At 43.1% G+C, this 14,320-nt stretch overlaps 1 protein-coding gene across 5 annotated transcripts in view; it reads left to right on the forward strand.

Moving 5' to 3' along the window:
- The window catches only part of FGD5 (FYVE, RhoGEF and PH domain containing 5), a 134,414-nt gene that overhangs the window by 73,569 nt on the left and 46,525 nt on the right, over positions 1-14,320 (forward strand). For all 5 annotated transcript variants that reach the window (XR_014165821.1, XM_081901304.1, XM_081901305.1 and 2 more), the window contains exons 6-7: positions 12,166-12,317; positions 13,764-13,920. Coding sequence is in view for 4 of the 5 variants with exons in the window: in XM_081901304.1 (XP_081757430.1) it covers positions 12,166-12,317; positions 13,764-13,920 (309 nt within the window). In the remaining variant the exon portion in view is untranslated. The remainder of the gene's footprint in view (positions 1-12,165; positions 12,318-13,763; positions 13,921-14,320) is intronic.

A 14,320-nucleotide genomic window follows, 5' to 3' on the forward strand; every position in this document is an offset into this window, starting at 1 on the left:
CATTTGCAGAAACCGCCTTCTTTGACCATTGGCCCCACTATTTGTCTTGTCTGCTCCATCTGCTGGAGCCTGTCTTTGCATGCAGGGGATGTCCCTAACTCACTGAGGGTTTGATACCCATTGGCTACCTTCACCTGTTTTAGCTGGCCAGTCAAAGCTGTTTCCCGGGGTTTGGCCGCTGTCGCATGCTGACAGCTTCTAGGAGCCACAGGTAAAAGTTGAGTGCAGGGTGAAAACCGAAAGTTGACACACTATCCCAGAAGGAGCATGAAATGAAATGTTCCCCCACCGGAGGTTCTACCCCTTTCCTCACCCCATGCACCCCAATTTTATTCATATTAAGAACACAGGAGCAGGGCCACAAACAGAGGGGGGATTGGCACCCCTAGGATTCCTTCTTCTTGTCAGCTATTTTAACATAGGTAGTTTTGTCATTATTAGGAACACACTTAAAACGTAAAGGTAAAGGTACCCTTGAACATTAGGTCCAGTTGTGGATGACTCTGGAATTGTGCTCTCATCTCGCTCTATAGAGCCGGCGTTTGTCCGCAGACAGTTTTTCCTGGTCATGTGGCCAGCATGACTAAGCCGCTTCTGGCGAACCAAAGCAGCACACGTAAACGCTGTTTACCTTCTCGCCGGAGCGGTACCTATTTATCTATTTGCACTTTGACATGCTTTTGAACTGCTAGGTTGGCAGGAGCTGGGACCAAACAATGGGAGCTCACCCCACCACGGGGATTTGAACCGCCTCAGGAACACCAACTTTTCCCTGACACCTCCCCCTCCCCGCAAATCGGAGCAGATCCCCACTCCATTCAGCGGAACTGAATCAGTTTGGCCTTTCAGCAGGGACCTTAATAGTTTGATTGATTGCCAAAATGATGACATTTCCATATACTCACTCTGCTATTCAACCGAAAGAGTGGAAACATTGTGTGAGCTCAAACTTTATATTAGCTGGTGTGGCTCAAAAATAAAGTGTATGATGTTAATCTGGAAGTGTAGCTGCTCTTCATCCAGCTTTGATTGCAGTGTTTTACTAAGAAGTTCAACAAATTGTGGGGAAAGGAGATTGGGCAAAATTAAGAGGAAAACTAAGTGGAGAGATTATCCATACCATGTTCATCATATGATGACTGCAGAATCAAGTGCTGACTCACATATATGCCACTAGAAAGCAAACACGATAGAGAGAACTTGCACTGTCACTAGGCGCCACTTCAAACAGGGCAAGCCCAAGAAATTTTGCTGGGAGATAAGCCCAAGAAGTGGTGGGAGGTTCAGCTTCCCACAGATTTCTCCTCCCACCCATAAAATTTGCCAGGTGATTCCCCCTTGCACCCCTCAACCCCACTGTGGCTCAGAATTTGAGCTGAAAGTTCGTTGTAGAGAACATTTGTTTCAGTACCATCATAAGTCCTTCCATTTGTCATTTTGCTTTTGCATCAGTGGTTTGCTAGAAAGACAGAAATAGGTTAGACACTAAGCATGAAGACCAAACTGAATATAGCTATACAATGCTACATGTGTTGCAAACATCATGAGATTTGAGCCAGTAATAATTAACTGGAAATGATTAGGAGGGGTAGTGAGCAATGAGCCAAAGCACACTTTCTTCTGCCTTGGGTTTCTTGGACAGCATTGAAAGTCCTGTTGGACTAATCAAGTGCTTGTTTTGCTAATGAAATCTCCCAATGAATGGGAGAAGTCTGTCTAAATGAAAAAAAAAAATACGTTGAATGTTACAGTGCCCAAAGCACTTGACAAAAGCTTAGAGCGATATAACGTCTGAGAACAATAGGCTGTTTTCAGCTGCAATTGGCTGATTCATTTATTCTTCTGTGTCTTCATTTTTTCCTAGTCAGCAGGTGGGAAAATAACTCTTCATGGGTCTTTACAGAGGGAACAGGAAGCCAAAATGGCTGTTCAACTACTTAGTGTCCCTCCTTTAAACGCACACACACACAGAGAGAGAGAATGTGTGCCAGCCCTTCTTGGCCTTCGGCCAAGTACTTTGCAAACAGCCTACTGGTACAGTATTTGAAACATGCATTGTACAGTTTGCCAGTGCTTAGCCTCATTTGATTTTGGTGTGTGTGCAAGTTTGTGTGTGAGTGAATGAGTGAGTGCATGTACTGGGTTCACGATCCATGACCTAATTTCCACCCAGCAGTTGAAGTATAGTAGGCAAATTGTGTCTGCTGTGTTAGAATTTACTGCAGTTCATCTTCAACTGGAAAAACAGGGGTGGGCAATGAAAAGATTTCAGAGCATTGCTATTCTCTGCTGTGCAAGGCCACTCATTCTGCACCCTCAGAGATGCCTCAGCTTAGCTCAAAGCATAGACTGTGGTAGCTTGGTCCTTGCTCACCTTAGAGACTGTCTTGTACTCTGTGTGCTATCATGGTCTCTTAAATCTGCTAAGAACAGCGCAAATTGTTGAATCAGTGCACCAAGTACATATGACATGAGGAAGACATCAGGCTTTCTGGTTAGTTGACCATAATGATAGCATAACTCCTGTTTTCTCCTTGGCAGCCCCCCACCTCCGCAATGCCACTTCCACAGCAGCCTCTTGGCAAATAGGTGTTGTTGATCTCATCCCACCATTTATCCCCCCTCCCCCGTTCCTGGTGTAGATCTTCACTTACCTCTTCTTCCCTGGTGGAGTACGTGTGCCATTTTGTGGTTCACCTCAGGTTGGGCCGGCCCTGGTTGCGATTAACCAGCATTTAAGGTTCAGACATAATGCTACACTACTTTTCAATTGTGCAGCTGCACAGGTGGAGGGAAGAGGAAGAGGGAGCTTACAAGTCCCAAGCTCATTAGTGTAATAAGCCAGAGTTTATTTTTACATCTGAATGCTGCCATTGACTAATTGACACTTCCAGCATTCATGAGAGAGAGCTACAAAATGCTGGGATTCAAATTCTCTTGCTTAGGTCTCAGGACCATGTCACATTTATGTTCTACACAGTGTCTAGAAAATAGCTGGCGCTCTGTGAATGTGAAATAACAGTTGCAATTTTTCTAATGGCAGAAATAGTGCCAGGAGCATACACTCCGGTTTGAGCCTCACAAGTCACTTAGAATGTAATTGGATGGCTCTAGTTCTTTCCTCAGTTCTGAATCTAGCGGGGAATTGTATGAACTAAAAAATATTTGGTACCTTTTCCCTCTTCTTTCTTGGACTGTGTTTTTCAGATGATGAATTTGGAGACCTTTCGGGTACTGTGATTGATCAGAGTTATTGAGACTGCAAAAGTACTTTACCTGTGATTAATGGTTTCCCAGGCTTTCAGCACTTCAGGCAACAGCATTTTTTTTTCTTTTTATGGATGCTTACAGCATTACTATTAGGCTTTGGTTTTGCAGAATTAATCATTGCGAGGCTAGCCATCCTGGCTGCTGGAATTAATTCATTTGTCTGAGAATTAATTATAATCACACATCTATTGAGGCAATTAATAATATAGTAACATTTGCTTGAAATCCATGAGAAGGAAAAACTTTAGTTTCGTTAAGTGATTATTATTTTTTTACAGATTTGAGGCATAGCTTTGGCTGCTATAGTGTGATGATGTGTAGTGAACTCTCAGGGGGAAATAATCTAGAGAAATTCTTGGATTTCTCAATACTGTCAACCTTTAAACTGAAATGGTAAAGGGCAGCAACAGATGTATCACACAGTGCAAATGTTCCTTCTGCTTTTTTAAAAAAAGACAAATAGAAGAGAAGATAAATGAGCCAACACTACTTGCCTCATTTCATGCTCATTTTTGTGAGTGTTCACAATCACCTTCCATTTCCTGCTATATTCAGCACCTGTGATCACATCTGTGTTTCGGTGGTGTTCTTTACAGCAACATTTTCCTTTTGCTTAAATCTTCTTCACCACAATGTGGTTCCACATGTCCACATTGCCATTTGTTGCCAGTGGCTTTAATAACCCACTTGATCTGTTCAGTGACACCACAACACATTGTGTAATGCGATGGTATCATGGATGAAAATTATCAAAGTTTCTGGGTCACCACAGTCAGTAAGGCAGAAGTGTGGGCAAATGAGGACTGTGAGAGGAGTGAAAATGCAGCTGAGAAGCACCCGTGTCAGCCAGAAAGACAAAAAAGGGCACCAAATAGCACTGAAGCAGTGAGAATGTTTGGTGAGCATTTTTCCCACCTAGGATTTGTTCAGCTGAATGCGTTGCTTTCAAAGTGAACCCTGACATTTGAAAATGTTTAGTGCATCTCTGACATAGACTTGTGAACATCAGCCTTAATCCTCAACCACCAAACACCAGCCCACATGGAGAGTGGTACATGTTTTGGAAAATTCTCCTGTTAGATAAATCTTGCTCTTTTTCAGGTAGAGTAGTTTGTGTTAGAAAGAAAGAAAAAATACATTTCAGATTAAAGGAGAATAATACAATTACAAACATGCATATTAAATATCTAAAAGCAGCAGTCACTTTTAAAATCAAGAGCAGCAGATTCATACATGAAAGCCTATTTCGAAAACACAATAAGGAGGAAGCTGACTTGTCTCCACTTGGAGAGTATTCCAGAGCCTTGACACCATCACTGAAAATGCTCACTTTTTTAATACACCGAGTTGATGGCAAGGAGGACAAAGCAGATATTAAAGCCCAAGCAGGTCAATATAGAAGCAGACAGCCCTTAAAGTAATTACCGTATGTCTGGGACCATTTGGGATAGGGCTAGGCCATTTTTTTTCAGTTCATGTGGGGCAAAAATATCCCCCCCCCCAAAAAAAAAACACAGGAGGGGGAATTCTGAGAAATAATAATAATATAATAATAATAATAATTTATTATTTATACCCCGCCCATCTGGCTGAGTTTCCTCAGCCACACTGGGCGGCTCCCAATTGAGTATTAAAAACAATACAGCATTAAAAAATGTTTCCTTAGTTAGATGAGATGGCCAAAATTGTTTTCATTTTTATAGATTATCATTATCAATTTAAAAAACACAACCAAGCAGCTGTTTGCAGCTGCTGTACAACTCCACAGCCACCCCACTGCATGTTCTGTAGCCTGTGACAGAATTACAATGGGAGTTAAACTACATCGCATCATGTCACATAGTGAATTCCATGATAAGTCTGGCCCAGGCTCCAGGAAGCACAGAGCATAGAAACCCTGGTTGGTTATGTGGATGCTCACAGCAGCTGCACTGGTCTCTACCCACCCCCACCCCCCAAATCTTTCTTTAAGGGGGGATTTTTTTTTTTTAAAGCCCTCAACCACCTTGTCTAACTTGGGTTAGCCAAACACACCCACCCTCAAATATTTCTCAGAATTTATCCTAATCCCACCCCGCAAACTTCCACTTTTTCAGGGATAGAATGGATCCCCACCCCCCAAAAAAAGTGGAGGCAGATTTTCAGGACACCGTGGGTTGTATCTAACATTAGTTTTACTCAGAGTAGAGTATACCCTTTGAAATTCATGGGCATGACTAATTTGGGTCCTTTCATTTCAGTGGATCTTAGTTGGATACAATCCCTTTAGTTCAGAGCTTGAAAGATGAATAATCAATGTTCTCTTAGATTCGTATGGTGTGTTTCATGGGACTGAGTAACAGTCCCGATTAATTTGAGGTGAAAATACTGAACGTTCCAGATTAATTTGAGAGGAAAAGCTCGAAAGTGCCTATACATTTTTTGAGTATCTGTGTAGTTCTTCATGAGTGGAAATGGAAAGTGGCAAAGTGATACAGTGCTAGTATTAATGATGGAGGGAGATAATGTGCCAAGCTTTCGGAGCAATTTACCAGCAGTGGTAAAGGTGTAGCAGTAGAATGGCTGTGCTGTGTAAACTTCACTTTTACTTTGTGCTTGCTGGGGAAAGTCAACATAGTTTTTGAAAGCAGCCATAAAATTTCGAGTTTCTTCACTGAAACCATGAGTGTTTGATTTTGCATTCCATCTAACCCGATCTATAGAGGTACCTAAATGCATGACGTATGAATGGCATCCTTGGATGAGATATATGGCCATGGTAGTTTCCTCTCTTGCACTCTCATAGCATGTTTTGCCATACTGCATGCAGTGTGGCTGAGAAATGGTCATTCACAATTTTGGGAGGATGGTGGCTGCTATGTCTATTAACTCTGCTGAATCTTTGCTTTTGGTGGATTGTTAAAACAGCTGCACTCCCCTCTGCCTGGTACTCCCCTCTGGCTGGTAACATTCTAAATTTTTGCTTGTTCTGTGTACAGTAGTCTGTAAAAACACAAACTCTCACCAGGATTTATCCAAAGTGTCTGGACATGGAATATCCTGTCTCAAGTTTAAAAGTGTAATGATATTAAAGCAATGTTTAAGGCTGCAGTTCTAACTCCACTCAGCTGAGAGTAGAGATGGAAAGACCTGTCCATTTTGATTCTCTCAGTTTCTCCTTTTTCCAATCTTAAATTCAGCTCTCCATATTCCTGCAGCAATCAGCAACTTTAAAAATATCCTCATGAAAATCCATCAGCATTTTAGCGTGACTTTCTCCTAATAAACATATTTTTTTGCTTACAGTTTTGACTCATAGACACATTTTCCCAAGAATTTTTCCTAATGTACGTTGTTTTCACTAAGATAGTCATTTTTAATGCATGCTTTTACCTCATGTATTCACTTTTGTGAACGTTGTTTGTTTGGAGGCCTGCATCACAATATTTGGATAAGTGTGAATTTCAATGGATGGCTACATTTTGGTTCTCATAATTGTTTTACAAAGTGTGAATTCAATAGATTTGTCTTTAAATGGGAACTGAATTGATTTTCTCCCTCATCTTCACCAGAACCCCACTAAATTCAGTAAGAATCACTTCTTAGTACACATGGCTAGAATTGTAATATAAACCGTTTGGGTCTTACTAGGGTTTGGCCCAGTGAGTAAACACTGGGTTGAGGATCATACACAGGCTGGTAAAGGCACCAAGTGAACTTCCATCCATGTTTGTCATCCAGTATAATGTTGGTGTTGACAACATCTTCTCTGGATCCAGATGGCTTCCTAGTTTAATTCAAAGCACTCAGCATGACATTTGAAGCTTAAACTCAGCTCAGTCCATGACACATCAAGGATCACTTTCTATAATATGAACTTATTCATATATTCAGATCTTTCTCCAGGGGCCCGGCCTGTGTGTGGCCTTCCCCATCTGAGACTGAATGGGAAATTCCTTGGGAACAGGCCCTCACAGCGGTGTTTCATCTCTCTCAGCTTTCAGGAGCCAGGCAAAGGTGGCTTTATTTCAGAAGTGTGGGCTGTTTTAAGATTAATTTCTGGCTAGGTTTTGCTGCTTAGTTAGCTTCAGCTGTGTTAATTGGTTTTTTTAAAAAAAAATTGATAATTTAAAATAAATAATCTGGTTAGCATTTATGTGAACAGGAACTCCTTGTTCATTGAACATAACATAAGGACATAAGAAGAGACCTGCTGTATCAGGTCAATGGTCCATCTAGTTTGGCATCCTGTTCTCACAGGGGCTGAGAAGATGCCTGTGGGAAACCAGCAAGCAGGATTTGAACACAACAGCAACAACTGAATTCTCTAGGATTTACTTCTGATTAGGCAGGGCTGGGATTACAGCCTTAATTTTAAACTGTGTGGCAAGTCATTCATGCTGGCTGGGCTACCAGTAAAACAATTTGAGCCTGCAAACAGGTAACTTTTAGTTCCAAGGAACAATTCCCCTCAGAAGCCCTAAAAGTGCTTTGCTGCAGTTGAATTTTGTAACAAAACAAAACATGGGAGGACAGCGATGCTGTGTGTGGATTCCAATACGTAAGGGAAAGGAGGACATCAATTCTGGAAAAAAAGGCTAGTGTACAAGCAACTGTGTAGACCAGGCATAGGCAAACTTGGCCTTTCAGATGTTTTGGGACTACAATTCTCATCATCCCTAGCTAACAGGACCAGTGGTCAGGGATGATGGGAGTTGTAGTCCCAAAACATCTGTAGGGCCGAGTTTGCCTATGCCTGGTGTAGACCTACATACAGGATAAAAATGCTATGACACATGAAAACAGTGACACTGAGGGAAAGAGAGGAAGTTCCAGGCGCAAGAACATTGTGTTCTTGTGTGTGTATGTGTGTCACAGGATATCCTTTGATCAGCTGGAATTCCCGTCACCCATAATCCAACTATGTCTCTTACCAGGCATATTCCTGGTACAGTGGTACCTCTGGTTACGGAAGGAATCCGTTCTGGAGGCCCGGCCGTATCCCGAAAAGTCTGTAACTGGAGGCACCCTTCTGCGTACGCATGCAGCGTGATTGAGCACTTCTGCGCATGCGTGCTGCACGCAGAGCACTTCTGTGCATGCGCGTGTGGCAAAGCCCAGAAGTATACACTTCTGGGTTGGCTGCGTTCGCAACCCGAAGTTTATGTATCCAGAGGGATACGTAAGCAGAGATATGACTGTATTAGCAATAGCTACAGTGTCATTGTGATATTCCAGGTAGTTTTTGTCTGTTGCAAGAGTTATTGGTGTGTAGAAACAGCAAAGGAAGGTCAGATCAGGACAGATAAAACTTCTTTTTTTAAATGAAACCAAGAAGCTTTGTAACATCCACATCTGCTGCGGCTGCTATCAACGAAGAACCCCAGGGAGCTTTCAAACTCTGCAGTTTTCAGAGGACATCTCTTTCATGCTGGCTTTCCAGTCGATGGGTCCCACTCTTCCTCTCTCGGCTGCTCTTTCTTCCTCCATTTCTTCCTCTTTCTTGTGCAATTAAAATCTCCAGGCATTTCCATGGTTTATTGGGGTGCAGAGGAGGAATTGGGAAAGCGCTGGATGTTTTTCTAAGTGATTCCATATGGTCCTCCACTGCTAGCAGAAGCTTACAGTTTGCTTCCAGTTCCCTCCGGTGTGCATTTACTTTTGTAGACAACGAAAGATCCAGTTATTTTTCCCATAAAGATTAGATTGGCAGAAAAGAAGACATTTTGCCTGCAAGAGCCTTCGCGCAGGCCAGAACGAGGAACACCCAGCTGCCTGGCTCAGACTCCTCTCTAAGTGTATCCGCTCCAGGGGAATAAAGAGAAAGATTTATACCCATGAATAGTTCTTCAGGATACTTGCCAGGCACAGTAGAAATACTCGGCTAGCTTCTCTGCACAAACCCTGCCATGTTTTGTTACTGTCAGAAGGGCATAGGCTTATGGGATGATGCAGGATACCAGAGGAGGAGCAGAGATCAGTTTTAGACATCAAGTCCATGGGCACTTAGGCACAGCAGTTTAATATAGATGTATGCACAGCATAGGGACGTGGGTGGTGCTGTGGATTAAACCACAGAGCCTAGGACTTGCCAGTCAGAAGGTTGGTGGTTCGAATCCCCACAACGGGGTGAGCTCCCGTTGCTCGGTCCCTGCTCCTGCCAACCTAGCAGTACGAAAGAACGTCAAAGTGCAAGTAGATAAATAGGTACCGCTCCGGTGGGAAGGTAAACAGCGTTTCCGTGTGCTGCTCTGGTTCGCCAGAAGCAGCTTAGTCATGCTGGCCGCATGACCCGGAAGCTGTACGCCAGCTCCCTCGGCCAATAAAACGAGATTAGCGCCGCAACCCCAGAGTCGGTCACGACTGGACCTAATGGTCAGCGGTCCCTTTACCTTTACCTTTATGCACAGCATCCACATGGCATTGCCCTCATCAAGTATTTTCTTATTTAATCCAGATTTGCCATTTCTGCAGAAAATTGCATAATTAAAAAGAACACATGGAAATGGTAAATCCAGCCTCCCAACTAAACTTGGATAGCGTAACAATGGTTCTAAACCAGACCAAAGGAATGAAGTTTTGGTAGAAAAGTGGCAGAAAAGTGCTTCGCGGAAGCCCAGTGAGGTCCTGATAAATGTCCGTGAATTTGATAGCAACATGCTTAACTCACGCCATGTCTTATGTGTTATCTGGGAATCAAAGGGAAAAGAAGTGAAAGGTGTGGGGGAAAGTGATTTTGCTACTCTGCTTTTTACTATTCAAAAAATATAGCTTGTATTTAGAAGCACCAACCATTTTCGAGGTGCAAATAGTCACAAATGTATACCATTAGGCTGAAAGCTTTTGGCAAAAGTGGTGATGGGCAGTCTATGGTAAAGGAAAGGTGCTATGCATCCTATCACCATATGTTCCAGTGTTTAACCTTTTCACCAAACACAGTTCCTAGAGTTGAAATTTGATTCAAACGAAGCCTTCCTTGGCAGTGGGATAGTTTTGCCTATTGCTACCACAACGAAGAGGGATGCGGGTGGCGCTGTAGATAAAACCACAGAGCCTAGGACTTGCCAATCAGAAGGTCGGTGGTTTGAATCCCCATGCCGGGGTGAGCTCCCGTTGCTCGGTCCCTGCTCCTGCCAACCTAGCAGTTCGAAAGCACACCAGTGTAAGTAGATAAATAGGTACCGCTCTGGCGGGAAGGTAACCGCATTTCCATACACTGCTCTGGTTCACCAGAAGCGGATTAGTCATGCTGGCCACATGACCCGGAAGCTGTACGCCGGCTCCCTCAGCCAATAAAGCAAGATGAGCACCACAACCCCAGAGTCAGTCACGACTGGACCTAATGGTCAGGGGTCCCTTTACCTTTACCTACCACAACGAAAGGACATGCACAACTTGAACGCGGTCCCATCTGACATACATTTAAAAATCAACAATGAGAAAACCATTGCTATGGGTTATTGTTGAGGGACACCATTCCCCCCATTTGCCTTGTTTTTGCTGCTGACATTTGTGGAATAAATGGAGCTGCTGATGTGTGACAACACAAGCCCTACTAACAAGGGCTAGCAGTGAGGCAAGATGCTTATTACAAAAAGGACAGGTGAACAGTGATTTATGATTTGGTTCCATTGAAATGCCTTGGAGCTATATATTTTCCCATAGACACTAGCCTGCGGGTCTCTGCAGAAACCGCACAATCATCTGTGAAAAGATGACTCAGATCCCTGGGCTCTGAAAGTCTGGGGAGCAAACTGCTGCATGCCTTTCACACTCTTTTCACATAGCATGCATCCTGCTTTGTGCCTTTCCAGATGTGTTTGCTGGTGGTGTTGACAGTGACACTGTTCAGTTCCAAGAGATTCCATCTCATGCTAGGGACCTTAACAGTGCAATCCCGTACATGTTTACTCAGAAGTAAGCCCCAATTAGTCCAAAGGGACTTACTTCCAGGTAAGCAGGAATATGATTGCAGCTTAAATCCAGTAGTGCTGCCTCTATGTCTCTATGATTGGGGCGAAGGGGAGTGCATAACTATCATAATTTTTAGTGGAGGGGTTTTGTGGTTTTTTTGAAGTGCCTTGACTATTGCATAAGGGCAGACAGAACTGAAATTCCAGTTTTCCACATGGATGTGCAAGGAATTTGTTATCTTGAAAAACAACACTATAATGAAGTCTGTTTTGAGGAAGGGTTTATTTAGCGAAGGCAGATGTTGTAGGGCAAGGAAGCAGTACTGAGGAAAGTATAAAAGGGTGCGTCAGTGAGGTGAACAAAGGGTGACCATAATGCATTAGGGATTTTTTTTGTTTTTTACAAAGGGGATTAAGGGAAAGATGGAATTGAAATGTAGTTTGGAGCAGAACAGCAGGAAGTCTTTCAATATGAAGACTAGGGGTCTTATTGATGCATAAAATTAAGGAAACTAGTACATAGGTTTTGGTAATGTTATTGTGGTGATACAAAACTAGACAAGTTGTTTTCATGGGTAAAGATTTTCTTTAGCATTGTTAAAATTGGTTCAAAGCAACAAACAAGGAGACAATCATTGTCCGGCTGGTCTAGTTCTCTCATTTGTGACATCTCAGATTTCACACAGTGCCTCTGTGTCAAATTCACAGCCTTTTTCAAGAGTCTTTCTGAAAGGTTTTCAAGCTCTTGACAAGGGAGCGCTTGAATCCCACAAGAGGACTGTGTGGCATCAGAAAATTATGGTTTGGGTCAACCTTAACTTAGTTGAAGAAAAGTGAGGCAACAAGAGGTAAGGAAAGCAAATGGCTAGTCAGGAAGAGAAATGACCAAGGCACAGACAAGAAATTTGGCACTGAATGACAGGTTTTGAATATGGTAGTCAGGAACATGTGAGTAGGATTGGGCAACAGCCTACAGATGATATTCTGAATTGTGTGTACACAGGATTTCTATGAAGCTGTCTTAAAAGTGCTGGGAGATGAAGATAACAATGACCATGAAGAAGCAAAGCTCAAGGAAGGATTGAATGAGATCCCAGAAATCTACAAACTACACCAAGAAATACTGGAAGAGCTGGAAGAAAAAGTTCTCAATTGGTAAGTGATTTAGCAAGACCTTTATACCATCTCAGGACGGCATCCATTTCCCGACATCCTGAAATCTTTAGGAAAACCAAGCACCTATTTTTTTTGAATAGAGGGAGAATCAAAAGTAACTGAATGTGAGACAACTTGCCTCTGTGATGGCCTCACCCTGAATGCTAAGAGGCTATCCTCCACCCTCAGATTTTACATTATATCTGTTACAAGAACATGGTAGCATGATCTGTAAGAACTCCAGATGCTATGCACTCAGACATTATATATCTGGCTACTGAATGACCTCATTTTCAATAGATTCCAGATATGTTTCCTCTACCATTGTTAACGTACATTTTGCTGGAAGGTTGGGATCCCGATAACAAGATAGTAAGTCACAGATACCGTCTGCAGTATTTGTGTAAGTGAAAAGAGATGTGCAAAAGCTACACTGAGCCTGAATGGATAGGGTGGGATATCAACATTTTAAATATATAGAACCTATTTATTTGCCATCAAGACAAATAATAACCCATCAACCATATATTGTGCTTGTGGGACGTTTGACGAAATCCTTGTTTTCACAGTCCTAGGCCAGCTCCCCGAACAGGAGGTTTGTTGAGGTTCTGCTGGGCCACCAGATGTGGCCAGTGGATTGTCTTCAGATAGGTGTGTGGACCTGGAGTATTAAAAAGGCCTGTTCTTCACAAAGCAGCTCAGGGCTGATAAATGGGAATGGCTGTGGGCAGCATCCAGTAGAGGTGGGAAAGATCCAAACCAAAGACCCCCTCGGCTGTTTCCCACAGTGGCTAATATGGCTTCCTTGGGAAGCAAAGAATAGGAGATGAGGGCAATAGCACCCTCCTGCTCATGTTACCCAGCAACTGGCAGTTAGAGACATATTGCTTTCAGTTCTGGAGACAGGGTATACAGTCACCATGACTAGTAGCCAATGACAGCCTTATCCTCCATGAATTTGTCTAATCCCTTTTAAAAAAACAACAACAACAACACTCAAGATGGCAGCCACGTCTTGTGGCAGTGAATTCCATGTGTGTGTGTTCCTTTTGTCTGCACACTAGTCTTCCACCATGCGATATCACTGGATGACCCTGGGTTCTAGCGTGATGAGAGAGGGAGAAAAACACCTCCCGGTCCACCCTCTCCGCACCATGCATAATCTTCATATGCCTGTATCACAGGCATAGGCAAACTCCGGCCCACCAGATGTTTGGGACTACAATTCTCATCATCCCTAGCAAACAGGACCAGGGGTCAGGGATGATGGGAGTTGTAGTCCCAAACATCTGGAGGGCCGGAGTTTACCTATGCCTGCTCTATCATGACCCCTCTTACTTCCCTGTTTCCTAAATGAAAAAGCCCCAAATGTCGTAACCTTTTCATTTGTTTGTTTGTTTGTTTGTTTGTTTGTTTGTTTGTTTGTTTATCCTGATGTGGCTTTAGGGAAGATCACCAGAAAGTGGCTGACATTTTCCTCTCCAGGGAATCAAGGTTCATTCACCACACGGCTTACATTATGCAGTTTGATAGGAATTTGGCTTTGCTGGATGAAGCCCGCCTTAAAACTTCCCAGCTGGATACTGTCGTTCGGGAATTTGAGGTAAGGGCCTTTACGACTGCCCTGTAGTTCTCTTTATCACTCTCTCCTTCCTTCCTTGTGTGCCCTCCCTTCAGAGCTCAGAAAGGGTCATGTAGGGGGTATTAATGATGACTCAGTTCAGGGATAGCTTTGGAGGAGGGTGAAGTCTGGAGGAGTACCTATTAGATCCACTTGCACACCTTCAAGTGAGAAGAATTGGGGTTGCTTGTGCCCTTATGTATGGAACGCAAGGGCTGCTATAATAAAACAACAACAATGAATGTGTGATCATCCATTCTCACATAACTGTGGGCAGCTATGGGAGATGGAAGCAGCAAGAATTCTAGGTCAGGGATTGTCTTGTACTGAGTGCTCCATACCTAACACCAAATGTATGGGAACTACCGGTAAGTAATTCCTT

This window comes from Podarcis melisellensis (genome assembly GCF_964234715.1).
Source record: "Podarcis melisellensis genome assembly, chromosome: 2".
Classification (NCBI taxonomy): domain Eukaryota; kingdom Metazoa; phylum Chordata; class Lepidosauria; order Squamata; family Lacertidae; genus Podarcis; species Podarcis melisellensis.